Source organism: Neovison vison, chromosome 4, assembly GCF_020171115.1.
Source record: "Neovison vison isolate M4711 chromosome 4, ASM_NN_V1, whole genome shotgun sequence".
Lineage (NCBI taxonomy): Eukaryota > Metazoa > Chordata > Mammalia > Carnivora > Mustelidae > Neogale > Neogale vison.
The window spans coordinates 16,600,081-16,622,546 of record NC_058094.1 but is presented as its reverse complement, the minus strand read 5'-3'; the positions used below and the strand labels follow the sequence as shown (position 1 = coordinate 16,622,546).

The window sequence follows — 22,466 nt, the reverse complement described above, 5'->3', positions numbered from 1 at the left end:
TAACCCCACCCCCCTTCTCCCAACCCCCCTCCCCCCAGCAACCCTCAGTTTGTTTTTTGAGATTAAGAGTCACTTATGGTTTGTCTCCCTCCTGATTCCATCTTGTTTCATTTATTCTTCTCCTACCCACTTAAGCCCCCATGTTGCATCACCACTTCCTCGGATCAGGGAGATCATATGATAGTTGTCTTTCTACAACAGTCTTGATTAGGGTTTAAGTCGTAACTGTACCAATGAAGCTGAAAAGAGCTGTCTGAAGAAACGTGTTCGCCTTGTTGTATGAACCGTCTTAATGAGTGCTATTTTTCTCTGAAATGTTTTTTTCTTTTATAGCATAGTACTTTGACTTCAATAATGTATAGGTTTTTTGAAAGGGAAAAAATGTATAGATCCCCAGTGTCAACTTAAATTTTCTATTATAACACCACTAAATGCATGTAAACATTAGATTCTTCATGTTTATTATTTTTACATCAAAACATTTGGGGATTTAAATGCAAAAAACCTTTTAAAGCTAACAGAATTCAAATGAACATTAATTGAATGCAATAGCTAAAACTAAATTATGTGTAGCATGGGAGTGGGGTGGTTAGACTTAAGATTTTTCTTAATTTTTGAATTAGAATCTTCACATAATTCAGAAATAAAACACTATGAAAAGATGCACAGAGAAAAGTGTTACCGTACTTCTTATATTGTCTGCTCCCTTCTCCCCATTTCTCCTCCAGATCAGATACATTTATTAGTTTCTGCTATCGTTGTCTAGGAGTTCTTCGCATGCGCGAGCCAATGCACAGTGCTGTCCCCCTGTGATCTTCACTTAGCAAGTGGAGACCTTTCCATTTCAGTTCGTAGGGAGCTTGCTTCCCCCCTCACCATGCTGCCTTGAAAATACATCCATTAATTTATTTAACCCCTGTAGAGGGGCTTTTATAATTATACAGTCTTGAATATATGTCACTGATTACAGGTTTTTGAGTTTTGCATTCCCAGTTCATGATCTGCCAGGCAATTGATGGTGGGATTCTTTTATCAGAACTACAGCTAACCCTTGTGTGAGTGTACTTGATTTCAGTCTCTGCTGTCTCACCTCATGTACCTGTTAAATCGGCCTCTTTGTTTTTCATTAGCCATCCACTCCATTGGAGACATATGGCTTTGGAAATTATAATATATCCTCAAGATGGTCATTGCTTGGTAGAGAAAAATAAAAAAATTGTTGAAAGTTTTTTAATGGAATATTAATGTAGGGTATACCATCACATGGCATAGTCTTATTTATGGTTTGATGATCTGTTTGCTCTTGGAAATACAGGTTTCTTATATACCTTTCAACTGTTTTTTTTTTTCATCTTTAGGGACATGGTTTGCATGGGATAGGAGAAACTGTCCACATACCGTTTCCATTTGATGAAACAGAACTACAAGGAGGTATCTTACTTTTGAATTATATCTGTTTAACTTCTTTATAATTAATCTTTGTCAACAGTTTGGTAGAAAACATAGCAGGAAGTGAATTCTTAAAATTTTTCAGTCCTAGGTGCTTATGCTGCTTTTAAGACTCTTAGCGAAGATGGGGGCACCTGGGTGGGTTGTCAGTTAAGCGTCTGACTCGTGATTTTGGCTCAGGTCATGATCTCAGGGTCAGGAGATCAAGCCCCACTGTCGGGCTTCACACTCAGTGAGGAGTCTGCTTGAGATTCTCTCTCTCCTCCTGCTTCCCCCGACTCTCCACGCCCCCCCCGGCCTGCTCATGCTCCTGTGCTCATAGATAAATAAATCTCAAATAAATAAATAAATAAATATTGGCAAAGATAGTTTTCTGTCATGTGCCTTTTCCCACAAAGAACTAGTAGAATAAGACTCACGTAGGACCTGTGAAGGAATGCTAGTCTGCCTTGGAGATGAAGAGTTTATCAGTGGGTCCCTGCCTGGTGGAAGACTAGCTTTTCTCTCTGTTTAGCCTTTCACTTCCCTTGTGTTGTTTATTTGGAGGCTGGGGAGAAGACAGTTCGTTGGGAATATTTCATGCTTAGTTGATTTTTTCCCCCCAATGTTACATACTGTCCCTCCCACCTCACGGGGGCTGTTTAAGATAATTTAGACCCAGGTGTCAGTCAACATGTGTGGACTTTACAGTGTACGGAGCACTTGTAGGGATTCCCTCTTTCGACATTTGAGTTTGCCATTAAATATTATTTTTGCTATTAGGATGTGAGTTAGAGGTTGAGCTAAATTAAGCTAGTTAGAATCAAGGGGCGAAAGCCCTGTTTAAAGTTAGCTCTTTCTAGAATTGGATGTAAGCTACAAGTGCATTTGATGAGAGATGCTCACAGAATTTCTGTTAAAAGTAAATTTATTTTTTCTTTTGTTTATTATAGGAGATAACCCTCTCTCTTTTGAATATTAAAAAGGTATATATATTCAAAAGAGAAACATTATCTGATTTAAACTGCCATATATTCATACAGCACTTATGTTTTCCATTCCATGTAAAACTGCTGTTCTGTAACCTTAAGTTCTGGTTATGTTTCTGGTTTCCTATGTTTTTTCTGTATATTTCTTGTTCTTAGAGCCATGATGCTTGAATTTTTAGAGAGCAGTGAGTGGTTCAAGTAAACTTAGGTTAGTTTCTGTAAGAACTTAATATTCTTCCAGAATGATGGTAGTCACCACTCTCCCTTACTCCCCCAAAGTAGGGAAAAGGAAGGTTTTAAAAATATTTTTTCCTCTTAACATAGCTAGACCGCAGAAGCCTTGCGTTTGAAGTTCATTTCTCTTTTGCCTGTTGTGAATAAATGTGCGTGAAATTTGGAGAAGAGTTTTCTCTTCCAAAACACAGCCCCTTTCTCAGAAATAAGTACTTCTTTGCAATTAAATTCTGCTACTTACTCCTTTGACACTTCATAAATTCTGTGGGAAAAATATTTGTTCGCCTCAAGATACAGGCTAGTGACGACGGGATCTTCAAATGTGTAAAATCTTAAAGACTGATTAATAGCTCTTTTGCCTTGAGAGAGGATTGTGTGAAAGATAAAAGAAAGGAATCCTCGTATTTGAGTATGGAGCATCTTTCTGTTTATAAGTTCACCGAGTTATGAGGAATTGCACTAATATTTGAATAATTTATTAAGGATATAGTTTCAAGTGCACTTTAGCTTTAATTTCAGTAGGAATAATTTTACTTTTAAAATTTTTTCAAAAACATGGTGTGTATTTAATACATTTCTTGGCAGAAGCCCAACAAGTAAGCATTTGAGGCAGAATAGAACCACAAAGAGAAGCCTCGAGAATTTGCCCCTGACTGGTCCTGTTTGCTTACTTAGGTAATTTGTTTTGATACAATAAATGCCTCCTGGAGGCTGTAAATAATGTGTGTACCCTGGCCTTTCATGTTCATGGGTAGTTCTTTCTTAGAATCAGTGTTGATAGATTAAAGTTCTAAGAATTGATTAATAGGGGGCGCCTGGGTGGCTCAGTGGGTTAAAGCCTTTGCCCTCGGCTCAGGTCATGATCCCAGGGTCCTGGGATCGAGCCCCACATCGGGCTCTCTGCTCAGCAGGGAGCCTGTTTCCCTTGCCCTCTCTCTCTGCCTGCCTCTCTGCCTACTTTTGATCTCTGTCTGTCAAATAAATAAAATCTTTAAAAAAAAAGAATTGATTAATAGAAGTATAGTTACATTTTTGATGTCTTGTTATAAAACTGTTTACTTAACATGTGCTGTCAATCTTTGTCCTCAGAATTTACTCGTGTCAATATGGGTGTTCATAAAGCCTTGCAACTATTAAGGACCAAAGTGGACTTGCAGCATTTTTGTGGCTATGTCACCATGTTGAATGCTTCTAGCCAGCTTGCACACCGAAAACTCAGTGATGCTTCTGATGAACGAGGTCAGCCAACAGTTGGGTTCTTTGAATTAAGATCACTATGTGGAGTTGATCCTAGTCTTAATACCTAAGAAGCAGGGAGACTTCCGTGGGGACGTTGAATTATTTTATGCTTGGTGTTTTTTCATTAAGATGATGGAGTATCCTCTGGTGTTATTTGGACAAACCAGTTGTTGGGATGGAGAAAACACTACACGCCCAGCTAAAGGGGTGCTAGCCTGGGGTTGGGGTACAGAACGGGTGTGGGGTATTCGCCCTGTCATCTCTGTAGGTTTTAATTTAAGTCCTTTTGTGGGGTGATGGCTTCAAGACTTCAGTCTCTGTGTAAAACTGTTTCTAAAGTAGAGTGAACAGTTTTTCCCGTTGAAGCTTTCTCTTTCTGTCAAAGGCATGACTGTCTCAGTAACCCAGGCCTGTAATCTTAATCTTCGTCTCTTCCTTCTTTTGCCATGATGGCCATTTAGTTTCCACATTCTGTGAATTGGTCTTTTAAAATGTCTCTCAAATCCTGTCTTCCCTTCTCCATTTTACATTCGCCATGATGGTCACGCTGGTCTGCGTCTCAGTCGTCTGACCATGAGCTGTCGCAGCCTTGTCCTGCTCGTTAGCCTTCCTGACCTCATTCTCCTTCCTCTGTCTCCACTCCAGCCTTCATACTGACAACAGCCTGTTTTCCTTTTTCCTTTTAATTAAAAAATGTATTTTCCCATCACCTTCTGCTTACTGGTTGTTTCTGCTCTGGAAGAATTTTGGCTTGTATGTGGCTTTGGTACCAGCTCTGGTCCGTGACTCTAGAAAACCTTTCAGTTCAAACATCTGCTGTGGATAGATGTTGATTCCCTAAGCCTCTTCGCGTGGAATCCTCAGTAAATATGGCCATTGCTCGATGTCCAGTGGATTGGCTTGGCTCCCTTTGAGTTACATATCCAGCCTTGGTCCTTTACCTTTGGCTGGAGAATCTGAGTAAATCTTAACAGTTGGCTGCCACATATCACAGGGTATTTTCCAAACAGGGGTATTGGGTAAGGCGGTCATTTCAAAGCATGTCTGCTACAGTCATGTTTTACTTCTTTCATCGCTCAAACATTTATGGAGTACCCGCTTAGGTGCTGAAAGGATTGAAGTTACTAAGACCTAAGGAGGGGAGACAAGCCAGTGAACCAGCCTGCTGTGTAGTGTCAAGAGGCTGCGGTAGAGCTTGGCAATGGCTTAATGGGCTGCCGTAGGACAGAGAAGGTGCATCTCGGCCCACCTGAGCTATCAGAGGAGGCGTCTTAGGGAAGGTAAAGTTTGAACTCAGTTTTGAAAAGTGAGGCTTTGGGTACATAAAAGATGTTTGTTTATTTGGACAGTAGCAGCCTTTCAGGTAGAGGGAACCAGGCAGAAGAATAGCTCATCTGGGCCAAAAGAAAGTAGTAGAAAATGAGAGTAGAGAAGTAGGTAAGGTCAGGAGATCTTGGAGGATCTCGTGTGCTAAAAGATAGGAGGACTCCGAATTTTGAAGAGGAGTGACATAATCTGACTACATGTTTCCATGGGGATAGAAGCGACTTTGGTAATGATCTAAGTGAAAGTCTGAACTTGTGTTCTGACTTTAGAGTCCTTGTTTCCTGGGGCCCGGGTTTCACCACTTCGGCGTCATGTACATTCTGAGCTGGACAGTTCCGTGTTGTGGGGCCTGTCCCGTGCGTTGAAGCATGTTTAGCTCCCTGGATATCAGTAGTGTCCCTGTACCCATGCATGACAGCTGTATCAGTCTCCAGACATTGTCAGAGGTCTTTTGGGGGGCAGGATTGCCCCCTTGTTGGGAACAGCTGCTATAGGCTGAAGACCCTTCGTTGTTCTCCACTGTCATTCCTATTGTTGGACGTCTTCTCTCCCTTTAGGGCTGATGGACGACTTGTGCCAACTACGAGAATCCTAATGTTGTGTATGTCTTTTCATTGCAAGGAGAACCTGATTTGGCTTCTGGCTCGGACGTAAATGGGAGTACAGAGTCATTTGAAATGGTCATTGAGGAAGCAGCTATAGACTCGGCAGCAAAACAAAATTCTGGTATGGCTTTAAGAATTATTTGCAGTTTTAGGGGCACCTGGGTGGCTCAGTGGGTTGGGCCTGTGCCTTCGGCTCAGGTCATGGTCTCAGGGTTTTGGGATCGAGCCCTGTATCGGGCTCTCTGCTCAGAAGGGAGCCTGCTTCCCCTCACTCCCCGCCTGCCTCTCTGCCTCCTTGTGATCTCTCTCTCTCTCTGTCAAATAAATAAAATCTTAAAAAAAAAAAAAAAAAAAAAAAAAGAATTATTTGCAGTTTAAGACTAGTTTTGGAGATTTAACTCTTCTGTTAAATTATTTGGATGTCATTTGTCTGCTCAGATTTTCCATAGCGGGCCTTTTATTTTAGTAAGTATTCATTAGGAAACATGTTTATGTATTTAGAATAACAATGAAAATGAAATGTTACAAAAATAGGACCTGAGAACAGTGACTTTAGTTTCATCTTTCCTGTGTTAAATTCTTTCATCTTGTTGATGTCTTACAGTGTCTCTCTCTCTTTTTATTTATTTTTAATTTTTTTGGTAAAAGGCCATTTTGAGCATCTGTTGAAAACTCTGTGCCTTCCCCCAGAAGCATGTACTTACTCAGTAAAGATTCTTTCTTGATGCCCGAAGTCCTCTCCCCTGTGAAGCCCATTGGTGGACCCCAGGGGTAGGAGGAATCTGAAAATTTCTGGATGTCCGTTAAGAAACCCTGGTCAATTAAAAATTTGTAAATACATATGTGATTAATAACTATAAATTGTCTTGTAGTTGCCACAACAGAAGCAGATTGGGTTCCTCTCGAGCTGTGCTTTGGAATTCCATTGTTTAGTTCAGAATTAAACCGGAAAGTTTGTAGAAAAATTGCTACACATGGCCTTTGCAGAAAAGAGAGGTAAGGGTTTATGTTCACTGTCATCTTTTCATCTGTGAGGCTTAGGTTGTCAGTTGCCACATCTTATTTTCCTTTATTTCACACATGAGCATAGTAATGGCCTTGTGTCTATTCATTGATTGAATAAAGATTGCTAGTTTAAGGGTTTTACTATATTTTTCAAAATTAAACTTTAGCATCTCAAAATTTTGACACATGCAAACATTGGGGGCACATATTTTGGTTAATTTTAATTATGTTAACTTAGTTACCCGGATTTGGTTAGAGTGCTAACCAAATTAGCATGCTTATGTGAGATCGTGCCTAGTGTTTGTAATATGTATGTCTCTGTAGAATGTTTCCCTTGTGTACTTCTGTCCCTCTGAGCAAACGCACTCAAGTTATGTCATGTAAATGACATGTGATTCTTTTGTTGGAATCATAGCTGAATTTCTAAATTTTCTTCAGTTTCGTATTTTCTAAAGTGAGCATGTATATTACTTATCAGAGATGACATGGAGGTTTTGTCTTGCATGCTGACTCTGATCCATTGGGAGCCGTTGCTAAGAGTCACTGTTGGAAAAGTTTTACGACTCTTGAGCAGAGAGGAATGTCCTTGAATCTGACTGTCGTGGCAAGGGTGTCTGGGAGAGTGGATGTCCACAGGTCTCAAAGTTGGATAATAATTCATTCAGTTGACTTAATAGTACTTTATCAGAAGATTAAAGTACTCAGTCAACACAAATTTCAGTAATTCTCCAAAAGCCATCTACATGAATAAAAATGTAGAAATACGATACAGCTTTAAAGATTGCCACCATAATTGTTACCAGTTTCCATATTTGAAAAATACTTGATTTTGGTGGGTTGATATATAGTTAATCTGTCAGACCTTTTATCAGGATGTATTTTAAAATTAATTTGGGTATTTGAAGTTGGTATCATACTTGTCATTCCTACTTGAAAAGTTCTCTTTCATTTAACATTTATATTTGCTACTAATAGTTTAGGCTTTTGCTAATGGTAACTTCTCAGTTTTGGTTTTATACGTGATTTTTTATTTCAAAATGGTCTTTTTAGGCATTATTAACTCCCAGTTTTAATATTATTAGATTGATGAGAACCATGGCAATTTGCATTGCCCCCAGGACAATTTCATTGATGAGAACCGTTGAAATTAAAAAAAAAAAAGTGATTAATCAGAATATATTTACATATATAAATGCATTTAAATTGCTGAAATTAAACTCTTGCGAGATATTCGTTCTTCTCATTATATTTGTTTTAAACTTTTGCCCCTGTTTTTCAGCCTTCAGAACCTCTTACATTCCAGTAGAAAACTCTCTCTACAGGTCCTTAACTTTGTTCACTCATTCCAGGTAACAAAATTTTAAAAATATGGTATTTGCATAGAGCTTTAGAGGATGCAGAACACTTCCATGTTTGTCTTGGGTCTCCACAGTAATGAAATAAGCATTAATTCTCATTGATCAGTAAAGATGCTGAGATTTAGGAAGTTTATTTTCTTGCACATGATTTACTGGCCAGGTGGAGAAGGTCTAAAGCTGGGACTCTGTTCTGTGCCAGGGCATCGTTCAACAGAAATGTGTTACGCAGCTCCCATGGGCCCCACACCACACTAGGTGCTGGTTGCTGGGTGTGATCTACCTCTGTTAACTGCAGGAGTTCTCGGTTGCTGAGAGGCAGCTGTTTGTAGTTCAGGCCAGTGCTGTAGACCTTTTGTCTTCCTCTCCCCCAGGGAAAGAAAGGGTATTCCGCAGATTTGATTTGTGGATAAACTTTTGGACAGAAATGTTTCTGTTCAGAATATCTGATCCAATGTTATAAAATCAGTATTTTGGAGTTCTGTTTCATTTATTTTTTTCAATAACTACTTGAGGCTGCCAGACCCTTTACTAAGTGCTGGGGAAGCAATGCTGTCCAGGACACTAGTAGAATTTATAATGATGTTTGAGAGACAGAAGATAGTGGAGTGAACATTGAAATATGTAAGTAATTACGATTTCAGTAAGCACTTCGAAGGAGCCAGACCGCTTGGGATCTGATGGAAGCCAAAGGGAGACCTAATTTAAATGGACAGAGATGATACAGAAGCCGAAACTTCCTAAGGGATGGAGAAGAGTATGTTGTGCAGAGCTTAGTAGGAGCAAAGGTCCTGTGTCAGGAAAACACTCTATGTCCAAGGGAATGAAAGAAGGCTGCTGTGGCCGAAGCCTCATGAAAGTGGTTGGGGAGGTGGGGCCTTGGGAAGAGGTGAGGTGGAAGAGGAGGAGAGGCAGGGCCTTCTAGAGGATAGTAAACAATTTGTATTTTATGCTCGAGTGCAAAGAGAAATTATTAAAGACTCTTAAACAGAATGACATTATTTCTGATCAACTTTTTTAAAAGATTAGTTACTATTTGGAGAGCAGATTAGAAAGGGACAAGCTCGTTCAGAGACCATGTGAGAGTTTTTGGTAGCTGAGCATCCTCTTGAATTAAAAATACCCCCAAATTCTGCATGTATCCATAATAAAAGTTTATTACCCATGTGTACTATTATATCAATAAATTATGTATATAATAAAACATAACACAAAAATAGAAATTCTGTAAGGATGCAGTAGTTGATACAGGATTTCTAAAATTTTTGTAGTCCCATACCCCATTTTGGAGACCACTGGCCTAGACTGTGGTGCTGGGCTGTAGTGAATGAATAAAGTAATTTGGGATACAGGTTGGAGGCAGATTGCTGGAACCTGGCAGTTAATTCAGTGTGAGGAAAAGATTTGACAGTGAAAGGAAGGGAGGAGGCAGGCATGATTCTCCAGTTTCTGGACTAGCTTGATGTATGGAGTAGGGAGGGCAGGGGAAGAGCTTGGGGGGATGAAGGTTATGGACCTGGTAGGTGTGGAACGGATGACGAAACACCCAAGAGCCTATGTGAGGGTGTGAGCCTGGAGTCCTGGAGAAAGGTCTGTGCTAAATATGTGAATCTGAGAGCCCTTGGAGGGCATGGAATGTTCTGGTGCTTAATGCTATGTGAGGAGTTTTTAGAGATTGTCTAAGATTGAACCTTTGTCTTCTCTTACAGTCTCATAGCCCATTATTTCTATTTATTTCCAAGCACTTACCACAGTCTGACTTGTGCTAGCCATTGTCGCAGTGCGGTGATACCTGTCGCTGGTTATCTCAGGGTCTGTGAGGCAGAGATCTGCGTCTCCCACAGTGTTTTGCGTTCCGTAAACATTTCTTGGGTCAGCCAAGTCTGTATTTATTATGGGCTGTATGAAGTAGTTTGGTAAAGTGTTGGTTATAGGATTTTTCTCCTTTCTTTGTCTCTCAGGAAGGTGCTTCGACCCTGGACGTTCCCACCGAGGCCGGCTTCCCCAGCGTGCTCTCGCAGTCCTGCGCCGAGTCGGGCGTTCCACTTCCGGCAAAGAACTTAATATTTAAAGATGGCGTCTTGTCAGAGTGGAGCGGACGGTCACCTTCCTCGCTTCTTATTGCTAATCTCCATTTGCAGTAATTTGGTTCCACCCTTCGTTGCTCACACTTCTGCCTTTTTTTCTTTCTTAACGTTAGCTTTATAGTGCCAGCCACTAAAAAGCATCGTGTTGCCGCAGCGCAGTTCACGCTTCACTGATGTTCAACGGTTGGGGAACGGGTTCGCGTTTTCTGAAGTTTCCCTCATTATGGCACCTCCTCACGCCACAGAGAGCTTTTTAGCAGCCTGCACTGTATTTTTTACCTTGAGACAATCTGCATTTCTTTTATAAAACTGAGGATATATACTTTATAGGCTCTACGATGACTGTTACCGTTTATAAGCAGTCACTATGAATATTGTAGTGGTAATTTTATATGTTAGTTTATCAAACATAAATCTTGTTTAATTTTATATTTTGTTACCTACTCTTTAGGGGATCACGGGAAGAGGCGGAACTCTTCCCCTAAAAAGGCTTCTTGGTACTTTAAAGTAGCAAAACTATAAAACAATAAACATCCAGTTTTGAGAGATGATACGATGGGGCATTAAGAATTTCTGTGGATGTCTGTAAATTATGTATATGAGTTGAACGTTGTCGAAGGTATGTAAATCAGCATAGTTATGTATAACTTAGCCTTGATTTATAAGGTCTTAACTCAAGACTATCACTATACATTGACATCTCATGAGAAGCTTTGAAAAACATTCTATTTTTAAACCAATGTTTATATGTGGACTTCCGTTGTCACTCTGGGCTTTATATTTTCATAGAGTCTTTATGGAAGAATAGAATTTATTTTCCACTCTTGTAACTGTGGCTGCTGCACGTTTTCACCCAGACTGATTCTTGTTTAGTAATTTTACCAATGAATTGCTACAAAATCGAATTTGATGTTTTGAAACCAAGGATTGTGATTTTAGGTTAGAATTACATATTAGAGGCATTAAGGCTATGTCTTCTGATCAAAAACACTTTGGTGATAAACTTGCTTTGAAGACTTTCTTAGGCAATCTGGATCTTAAATTTATGTGACTAGTTTTGGAGGAACTGAGAAAAATTGAGTCATTTCTAAATGTTTCTTTGGTCATTGGTTCTTTTAGATATCAAATGGTAATAAGAATAATTGGAATCAGTTTCTAGATTTTCTAAGTTACTTTCCTTGGGAAGTTTGTGCAGTGTTATAGTTTAGTGTAGCTCTTCTCATAGGATAATGGTTTGCTCGTTTAAAACTGTAACCAAACTAACTGGTCAGACAACATACATATCTAAAATACTAAAAGCGTTAGAAAATTCGGGAATGTTAGAACCTAAACATTTTTGCTGATAATTTTTGTTATTTATAGAACTGGTATTTGTGTACTTAACATACTTCTGGAAATATATGCCTTTCTTAAAACTGTTAACATAACCATGCATTCAATACCATGGCCTACCTATAGAATTGAGTATCTCAGAGCAGGTCACCTGTGACACACAGTCAGTGCTGTGTTTTGGGGTAAGTGCAGTAACGTTTCGTTTTCTACTTTGTCTTATATGAGGTAGAAATCAAGTGTATGTTATAAATGTTTGTCTATAAGAGGAAAAATACATACTAATATTAAAATAATTTCTTAAGACTGTGAATCACTCATTTATTTTTCCAATAATTGATATTGTACATTCCTAGTGCTATTAGGTATGTATGTAACTTTTATAGTTTTTCAACAGAAAGTTGTAAGTATTTCACTTGATCAGGGCTCTTTAATCTCATTTTCATCTGCTTTGTTTATATTAACTGTAGTTATTTTATTTATTCCTGTGTTAACAATCTAAGCCTACAGTAATGACATGTACACGAATAAAGAATCGAATAATCTGCAGTGGAAAGTTGAAAACTTAAAATATGGGAGTGATTTGCTGCTATATTTCCTTTGAGAGATTAATGGAGGAAGAATTGGAACCCATTAGTGATCATGAATTTTAGGGAAAGTACTGGCAAAACAGGTGGGCAACTCCCATGAGTGTGGAAAGGTTCTGAGTCTCCATTGAAAAACCTCTCATACTTTTAAGGAGGGAGAATCTGCTTTTTAGAGCTGTTAGTAAAATGTGAAAGCTGCTTTTGTGCTTTGCTTTATGAATTTGGCTTTGTTTCATCCGTGTGTTAACTCATGGAAAGATGCAGCTCCTAATCCTACAGGTGTTGATCCAGTTCAACAAAACGTTAAATTTTAAGTGTAGACTTCATTTGCCAAAGAAGACTTATGAAAGAATTTTAAAGTAATTTCATTTGGCTTTGTGCTACCTCCCCTTTCTTTTCTCCCCTTAATGTGTTTAAACTGTGGGAAAACATTCTCTAGAAACCAAGAGAAAAATATCCCAAAGGACACAGAATTTGGTGTGGTACAGTTTCACCTCTCAGGTGGGTCTACAGAAATGGGACTTTGTGTCATTTAAAACCATACCTGATTTTCTTGATTCCTTTATTTCATTTTAAATCTGTGATCAGATGATTTTGTATTCGTTTTTGGGGGGAATATCAGTTTCTTTTACTTGATGTTGTCAATCTTCTCTGCCATTCATGTTTCTCTTTTATGTTCAGTGTTTCAAATACAGTTTGTATTTAAAGATTTTAAAGTACCACAACTCTGTAACTGAGTACAGTGGCTTGTTTTCTGGTATGATGTTAATATTCTGCAACAAAATGTATAAAGTGTTGTCAATTTGATTATTGACACATATAATATGTTTACAAATAAACTGTGGTGTTGATCAAATTACTGCGAAAATGTGTGTATAATCTCTAAGTCCCTTTCTTAATATTAAATATAGCCGTGCTTTCAGTGCTGTGGCTTTTCTTTAATGACCTTTTAATTTCAGGTTTAGAAGACATTTCAGATTTATAAGAAGGTTGCAAAGATAGTCCAGAGATGTTTTCTATACCCTTCCCCAAGCTTCCCCTAATGTCACCACTGTATAAACTATGGCATATCTGTCAGGCAAACTCAGAAAACTCAGACAATACTATTTACTATACTATGGACTTAATTTGATATTTATCTGTCTTCTGCTAATGTCCTTCTGCTGTTCCAGAATCCGATCCAGGACACTGCGTTGCATTTCTTTCGTCATTGATGCCTCCTTTGTCTCTCCCAATCTGTGACAATTTCTCAGTCTTTCATGACCTCAACACTATGAAGAGTGCTGGGTATTATGCAGAATGTCCTTAATAAATGGGTTTGTCTGATGTTTTCTTGTGATTAGATTTGAGGTTATGCTTTATCAGGAAGGCTACACAGAGTTGCTGTGCCCTTCTGCACCGCTTCACATCGTAGGGTACGTGATGTCTGTAGGCATTACTGGTAATAGTCCTTCATTGGCTAAGTTGGTGTCTGCTGGGAATTTCCACTGTAAAGTATTTTCCCTCTTCCTATACTTTTTGCCTTTCGAAGTAAATTACTAAGTCTAGCCCACAGTAAAGTGGAGGAGGGTAGTATCGGTATACATTACTTAGAATTTTTCTTAAAGTTTGTTCCACTTTTCTATTTATTTGATCCTTTGATTATATTAGTAATGTGATCGTGGCTATTTATTTTATACTTAAAATTATAAGTATAGGTTAAAAATTTATAAAAACTATAAGTATAGGTTAAAAAATTATAACTATAGGTTAAAATCTAATACTGTTATTTATTGTGTAAATTGTTTCAACTTGGGCTGTTGAGAACTCTTTGAGGTTGACTCCTAAATTCTTTTGATGTGCCTTCCTTTTTTTTTTTTTTAAGACCATATTTTTACTTTCTAGCACTGCCAAGTATTATCTTGATGCAAGCCCTAGAATTAGCTGTTTCTCCAAGGAACACTGGTTGCTTTTATTGAAGACTGGTATTTAGATACCAAGATCTGGGTGTTGGGTGTGCTTACTGCTGCTGCTTCTACGGTTTTTTGGTGAAATGTGCTAAGAGTTACTATATGTGTACTAACCAGTATATGGTACACATCTCTATAATTATTTCTTGATATATCTATATATATGTTGAATTAAACATTCAGTTATACTCACTGAACCAGCACTGCAGGGTTCATTCTAGTTTTGCCTCTGTGTTCATTTATAACTTATTTCTCTGAGAGTGAGAACCCTGGCTTCTTTATCTATAATTTATTTGCTTATTTGTTGAATCTTGGAATATTTCTAAAGTGGTTTTGGAATAGTCACATTCTACCCCTGTGAGAAAAATGGCCCCACTGGAGTACAGTGTTGAAGTGAGTGTTTTGTCCTGAGCCTTATACTAGCTACTCCAAGCACCATTTTCCAAGGTTACTTAGTTCAGCTCCTGTTATTTCCCACTTCTTTCATTAAGGTTGTGTCATTTGGAAAACAGATTGGCTTGTCACTCTGTGCCTTCCATCTGGGATCTCTTACATCTCAGTTGAGTTTCTCAGTTGAGTAAAATTCACTCTGTATGGCCTTTGACAAATGTATGGTATGTTCCCACCATCACAGTACTGTATAGAATAGTCCCATCACCCTAAAAATTCCTCTTACTCCCCACCATCACAACCACTTACCTGTTTTCCATTCCTATAATTTTGCTTTTTCTGGAATGTCATAAATGGTGGGATTATACAATTCATAGCTTTTAAAAATCTGGCCTTTTTTGCAGTGCCGAATGCATTTTAAATTTGTGTTATATGAATCAATAGCTCATTCTTTGTATCGCTGAGTACTTTGTTGTATGGATGTATCAAGGTTTATCTTTTAATGGTCACTTGTAGGTCTGTAATATAAACATAGTTCGCTTTGCTGTGGGATTGGTGACTCATTTGCTAAGTGTATATTTAACTTTGTGAGAAACTGCCACACTTTCTTCTCAAATGACTGCCATTTTGCATCCCACCAGCAGTGAAGCAGAGTTTCTTTATAGTGGTAACTTTGTGGCTGAAATGTTCATTTCTTCATGAAAAATGAGGTTGAGCATCAGTCTTTTCATATGCTTATTTTCCACTCATATATTTGGGCTGAAGTGTCTATTCAGATCTGTTGTTCATATTTTATTTATTTTTTTTAAAGATTTTATTTATTTATTTATTTATTTGACAGAGAGACTTCACAAGTAGGCAGAGAGGCAGGCAGAGAGAGAGAGAGAAGAGGAAGCAGGCTCCCTGCTGAGCAGAGAGCCCGATGCAGTACTCGATCCCAGGACCCTGAGATCATGACCTGAGCCGAAGGCAGCGGCTTAACCCATTGAGCCACCCAGGTGCCCTGTTGTTCATATTTTAAAAAGTTGGGCTTTACTGGGGCTCCTGGATGGCTCAGTCTGTTGCCTTTGGCTCAGGTCATGATCCCAGTGAGCCGCTCCACTAAGTGGGGAGCCTGCTTCTCCTCCCTCTGCAACTCCAGCCCCCACTCGTGCTCGCTGTCTCGCTCTACACTCTGTCCAATAACTAAATAAAAATATTTTGAAAGTAAATAAATAAAAATTGGGTTTTATTGCTGAGTTTTAAGAGTTCCACAAATCATTCTGAACACAGCTCCTTTGTTAGATGCGTGTTTTCCAAATATTTTCTCCCAGACTTGTCTTTTCACTTTCTTAACAGTTCTATTAAGGAACAAAAGTTTCTGATTTCTTCTTTCCTTTTTTTTTTTTTTTTAAAGATTTATTTATTTGACAGGCAGAGATCACAAGTAGGCAGAGAGGCAGGCAGAGAGAGGAGGAAGCAGGCTCCCTGCTGAGCAGAGAACCCGATGTGGGGCTCGATCCCAGACCCTGGGATCATGACCTGAGCCGAAGGCAGAGGCTTTAACCCACGGAGCCACCCAGGCACCCAAAGTTTCTGATTTCTGATGGAAATCTACTTTATTTTTTTTTAATGGGCTATACTTTTGATGCAGGTACCTAAAAAAACTCATCACAGACCCAAGGTCATGCAGATTTTTTGTTTTCCTCTGAAAGTTTCATAGTTTTTTTTTTTTTATAGATTTTATTTATTTATTTGACAGAGAGATCACAGTAGGCAGAGAGGCAGGCAGAGAGAGGGGAAGGGAAGCAGGCTCCCTGCTGAGCAGAGAGCCCGATTCGGGACTCGATCCCAGGACCCTGAGATCGTGACCTGAGCCGAAGGCAGCGGCTTAACCCACTGAGCCACCCAGGTGCCCCTGAAAGTTTTGTAGTTTTATGTGTAGGTCTTGGACACATGTTGAACTAATTTTAATATACGGGATGAGATCGATGTTGAGGTGTGTTCGTGCATGTGGACATCTGGTTGATAGAATGCCATTTCATGAGAAGACTCTTCTCATTGCATTGTCATTACACCTTTATGAAAAATCAGTTGATAAACCTGTAGACAGAAGGTGGACGGGCGGTTGCCTGAAGTGGAGATAGGGAGTGAGTGCAAATGGGCATATGTCATTTTGGGGTGCTAGAAATGTCACCAAAAAATAATTGGATTGTACACTTAAGCAAATTTTATCATGTGTAAGCTATCCTTCAATAAAGCTGTTTGAATAAAAACCTGTTGACATGTGTGTGGGTGTTGTTTCTGGGCCCGCTCTTCTGTTCCTTTGATCAGTGTGTCTGTCCTTTGAATACCATGCTGAAACTGGATAGCAGGAGTCCTCCCCCACTTTGTTGTTGTTGTTGTTTTTTGAGAATCGATGAATTGATTTTAACTCTTCTAGTTCCTTTGCCTTTCCACGTAAATTTTAGAATTGGCTTGTCAGTATCTATACACAAGCTTTGCAGGGATTTAAATCAAAGTTATATTGAATCTATAAACAGGAGAATTGACACCCTAACAAATATCTCTCTATAATTTGGGGAGGGGGCTGAGTACTTTTGCAGGTTTCAGCATACATAAACTACATATTTTGTTAGATTTCTTCATAAGTCTTCATTTTTTTGTGCTGTTAGAAATTTTGTAAGATTCCAAGTTAAAGTTATTCATTGCTTATATATAGAAATATGACTGGTACGTTTCAGTTTTGCTAAGCTCACTTAGTGAAATTTGTAGTTGATTCTTGGAGATTTTCAACATAGATGATTATGTGGTCTCTGAATAAAGACATTTTATTCTTTCTAATCTGCATGTCTTTTAGTTCTTTTTCTTGCATTATTTCACTGGCCAAACTACCAGTATAATACTGAATAGGAGTTATGAGAACAGACATCCTTGCCTTGTTCCCCCATCTCAGGGGAAAAGTATTCAGTCTCTAGCTATTAAGTATGATGTTAGCTGTAGAATTTTTTAAAAAATTTATTTGACAGAGAGAAATCACAAGTAGATTCAGAGGCAGGCAGAGAGAGAGAGGAGGAAGCAGTCTCCCTGCTGAGCAGAGAGCCCGATGCGGGACTCGATCCCAGGACCCTGAGACCACGACCTGAGCCGAAGGCAGCGGCTCAACCCACTGAGCCACCCAGGCACAACAAGCTGTAGAATTTTAAGTAAGGGACCATTAGGTTAAAGAAGTTCCCTTCTACATACTGAGGTGTTCTCCTTTTTTCTTTTCTTTATCATGAATGGATGTTGGATTTTGTCTTTGTTCTCATTGTATTCAATGAGATGATTAAGTGGTTTATTTTTATTTTTATTTATTTTTATTTTTTATTTTTTAAAGATTTTATTTATTTATTTGACAGAGAGAGATCACAAGCAGGCAGAGAGGCAGGCAGAGAGAGAGAGAAGGAAGCAGGCTCCCGGCTGAGCAGAGAGCCCCATGCGGGGCTCCATCCCAGGACCCTGCGATCATGACCTGAGCCAAAGGCAGCGGCCCAACCCACCGAGCCACCCAGGTGCCCCAGTTTATTTTTATTTAGACTCAGTATGGTGAATTACATGGGAGTTTGTGGGCATTTATTGTACGCAGTACAGGCATATCTCATTGCTCACCACTTTATTGTTTCACAGATAATTAACATTTTTTACAGATGGGAAGTTGGTGGCAACTTTGCGTTGAGAAGGTTATTGGCACCATTTTTCCAACAGCGTTTGCCCGCTTTGTGTCTCTGTGTCATATTCTGGTAATTCAGTGTTTCAAACTTTTCCACTGTTAACATTTGTGATGGTGATCTGTGGTCAGTGGTTACAACTCACTGACAGCTCAGATGATGGTTAGCATTTTTTAGCAACAAAGCTTTTTTAAAAGTAAGGTATGTACATTTTTTTAAATATTTTATTTGACAGAGAGATCACAAGTAGGCAGAGAGACAGATGGCAGGGTGGGGGAAGCAGGTTCCCTGCTGAGCAGAGAGCCTGATGTGGAACTTGAACCCAGGACCCTGGGATCATGACCTGAGCTGAAGGCAGAGGCTTAACCCACTGAGCCACCCAGGCACCCAACATTGTTTTTTTTTAGACAGTGCTTCATCGTGTCCACTACAACCCAGCAATTGCACTACTGGGTATTTACCCAAAGGTTAAAATAAAGTGATCTGAAGGGTCACCTGCACCCCAATGTTTATCGGAGCAATGTCCACAATAGCCAAATTGTGGAAAGAGACAAGATAGCCATCGATAGATGAATGGGTAAAGAAGATGTGGTATATTCTATACAATGGAATATTACTCAGCTATCAGAAAGGATGAATACTTACCATTTACATTGATGTGGACTATGCAGAGCGAAATAAGTCAGAGAAAGACAATTACTATATAGTTCACTCGTGTGGAATAGAAGAAACCTGGCAGAGGACCCTATGGGGAAGGAGGGGAAAACAGAATGGGAAGTCCTAAGAGAGGGAGAAAAACCACCATAGGAAACAAAGTTGCTGGAGGGAGGTGGGCAGGGAGGATGGGGTAATTCGTTGGTGGAGGGCATGATGTGGTGAGTACTGGGTGTTATACGAAACTGATAAATTATTGAACACTACATCCGAAACTACTGATGTGCTGTAAGTAAGTTGGCTAATTAAATTTAAATTAAAAAATCATCTCCAGGATAATGCAAACATAACATATGCACTGGGAAACCAAAACCTTCATTAGATGTTATCGTATTCACTTCATTGCAGTGGTCTGGAACCGACCTGTACTATCTCGAAGGAATGCCTGTATTCCCTCACTGTCCTTTTAGTCGGTGCGATCAGGAAGTAAAAAGATTAAGTGAGGTAAATTCCAAAGAGAAAATGTTTGAGAATTGCCCAGAACAGATGAAAGGAGTCCAGAGGCATAGGAATCCAATGCAAATCAATAATGAATTTAAGAAACAATTCAATTACACCACAAAAATAGAGAAAATGTTAGCCTACATTATGAATCCAGCAAAACTATCATTCAGCAACAAAGGTGAAAAAGATATTTTAAAAAATAAGTTACTAAGTTTATCATTAGACTGACCTAAGAAACCATTCAAAATTCAAATAAAGGAGAATTACTCCAGAAGGAATTTCTGCAATATGGGGAATGCTGCACACAGATATTGGTTAAAATGATTAAAATTATTTTCTGAATAAAAATAAAAACTATGTTTAATATGGGAGAGTAAGAAAATAGGACTAAAACCCTAAAAGATAATGGCATGTGAGTCAGATGTCTTACATAGAGTTAAAGCACCCCACTCACTATATTTTTTAGAGAGTAAATATTCTTTGATTTGCACACCCAACACTTATATTTACTAAATGGCAAATGGGGTGCTAGTTTGTAAGGGTGGATCGGTGAATTAAAAATTCTGGACGTCATAGAGCTTACATTCTAGTTAGTGGGGACAGACACTAAACAAAACAGCATGCACATTAGAGAGTGGTAATTCTATGGGAAAAAAAGAAAAGTCATGGTGAGAAGGATGGGAAACACTAAGGCCTGGGATTCTAGTACACCCGTAACTGGTCAGAGAAGACCTCAAGAGGAGGGAGACATTTAAACAAAGACTTAATGAGAATGTGAGCCATGTAGACATCCGGGGAAGAGCGTTGAGGGAGAGAAAACCCTCTGGGCAAAGGCTCTCGGGTAGAAGCATGCATGGCATGTCCAAGGACCTTCAAGAAATGTGATGAGACTGGGTAAAGGGAGCTGGGGGGTTGCTGGACAAACCTGTTAGCAGGGGAAGAGGCCAAAGGTTTGGTATCTTGCACTTAGACTCAGGTGTGCAATCACTAGGTTTCGAGCAGAAAAGCATACAGTGTCACATTTTATCAAGCCCTCAGGCTGGTATGTTAAGAATAAGGGGCAAGCATGGAATTTGCAAATGTGCAACAATCCACGTGTGAGGTATTGATTTCAAGAAGAAAAAAAAGGCAATGTTTTTAGCAAATTGAGAGAAGAAAGGTGCTTTCTCAACCTGGTAAGATGTATCTAGTAAAAACCTACTACAAACATTATTTTAGTGGGGAAGTGTTAGAAAAACTCCCTTTGAATTCAGCAACTAGATAAACATACCCAGAATTCCTACTTTTATTAAATCATATGTGGGAAGTTCTAGCAGAGAAGTAAAAGAAAAAAAGGTTTGGAAACAATGAAAGGAATAGCCATTATCCACAGATAATGAAACTTGATATAGAAAACAAATTAACCTGGTAAACTATTAGGCTCAGTGGGTTAAGGCCTCTGCCTTCGGATCAGGTCATGATCTTAGGGTGCTAGGATCGAGTCCCGAGTCAGGCTCTCTGCTCAGCAGGGGGCCTGCTTCCTCCTGTCTCTCCGCCTGCCTCTCTGCCTGCTTGTGATCTTTCTCTGTGTGCCAAATAAATAAAATCTTTAAAAATAAATAAAATTCAGATGCATCTCTATTCACCAGGAATAAACAAAAATTAAATATTTTGAAAGGTACTAAATGGCAAAAACCTCAAGTTCCTAGCAATGAGGTTGTAAGAATTTATGCAACACTGCTACAAAGAGCTTCTTTTGTCTATCAGCCTTTAGGTAGGAAATAGAAGCCCCAGTAGTTATTTTAACAGAGAAGTAAAATAGTCAGGGAAACAGTTTTTTGGGGAAAAGGAAAACTGAGATCACACAGGGTCAGTAACTGCAGGAAATCTACCTCCCCCAGGTCTGAAGTAAACCTCAAAGGAGGTGAGCATGACCAGAACCTTGAAGCATAGAGGAGGAGCCCTCCAGAGTCTGGAAGCTGGCCAGGAAGGAGTCAGCACCGCTGAGCTGCCGAGCTGCCCTGGGAGCTCTGGGAGGAGGTCCCCTGTGGTGCTGGGACACAGATTTTAAGAAGGAGCACCTTCCGGCTGAGGGAGAGAAGCGGACACTGGACTAATGTTGCCCGGGGCGTGGTAGCAATTCCGTTTCGCCTCAGTAACCAGAGTTATCTGGCCGGTTCAGTGACCCCCTTGATTACCCGCTCTTTCAATGTCGTAAGAAGTTCCCAGGTGGCCAGGTGGCAGTCTCAGCTACCGGTTCCAAGGAAGCTTTGCTGTGCTCCCTAGAGGAAGCATTCCTCCCTGGGGAGCCTAAAATCGCCAGATGGAAAAGCAGAAATGTGGCAAGTGATTTATCAGTGTCATCGTGAAGGGAGCCATGCCCATTTCCCCTCCTTGACTCCTGGGCCCTTGTGTTCTGAATATGGGAGAGCGGGTGCCAGGAGGTGGTTGCTGATTCAAAGTGTTTAAGATTCTCTAAGATAGAACCCCCAAGGTGTGCACATGGAGAAGACCTTCCCCAGTGGGAGCTCTTGCAAACTGCCCTGGGGTATAAACTGGAACAAGCATTTTTTGGAAAACAATTTGATACAACCTTGCAAAGCTGTGAACTTACATACCCTGACATCCAGCATTTCTAGTCCTAAAAATGACTTAGGAGGCAAGGAGCAGCATTTCTGCAGCAGCAGAAAATGGGGGTTGGTGGGAATAATCCAAAAGTCAATAGAAGAATCAACAAATGATGTGTTCGTTTCTTTCTTTCTTCTTCTTTTTCTTTCTTTCTTTCTTTTTTTTTTTCCTGATTGTGCTTCTGGAGGTTTTCCTGTAAAGACTGGTGATCATCTGTGTGGGTGAGTCCCCCCAGAAGATCACTGGGGTGTGCACTGGTGGGGCTTGTTGCAGGGTGGGAATCACTGAAGGAGGAAGCTGCTTTTTCCTAGGTGCTTCCAACTGTCTGGATCTGGAGGTGTTTTCTCTGGGTCTGAACAGTGTTAGTGGTCAGTGTAATGGTGCGGTCTGGACACTTGTGCCACTTCTGGTTCAAGGAGAGGTTCTAGAGAGACTTCAAGTTCCTGTCCAGAGGTTATAAACACAGCTACCAAGCTCTGGGAGCTGGGA

At 39.7% G+C, this 22,466-nt stretch overlaps 1 protein-coding gene across 2 annotated transcripts in view; it reads left to right on the top strand.

Annotated features, from left to right (window-relative positions):
* The window catches only part of FAM91A1 (family with sequence similarity 91 member A1), a 44,066-nt gene extending 31,026 nt beyond the window's left edge, over positions 1-13,040 (top strand). For both annotated transcript variants that reach the window (XM_044244989.1, XM_044244990.1), the window contains exons 19-24: positions 1,359-1,431; positions 3,741-3,890; positions 5,838-5,942; positions 6,694-6,817; positions 8,106-8,175; positions 10,143-13,040. In XM_044244989.1, coding sequence (XP_044100924.1) covers positions 1,359-1,431; positions 3,741-3,890; positions 5,838-5,942; positions 6,694-6,817; positions 8,106-8,175; positions 10,143-10,325 — 705 coding nt within the window. In that variant the 3' untranslated portion in view covers positions 10,326-13,040. The remainder of the gene's footprint in view (positions 1-1,358; positions 1,432-3,740; positions 3,891-5,837; positions 5,943-6,693; positions 6,818-8,105; positions 8,176-10,142) is intronic.
* The last annotated feature ends 9,426 nt before the right edge of the window (positions 13,041-22,466 follow it).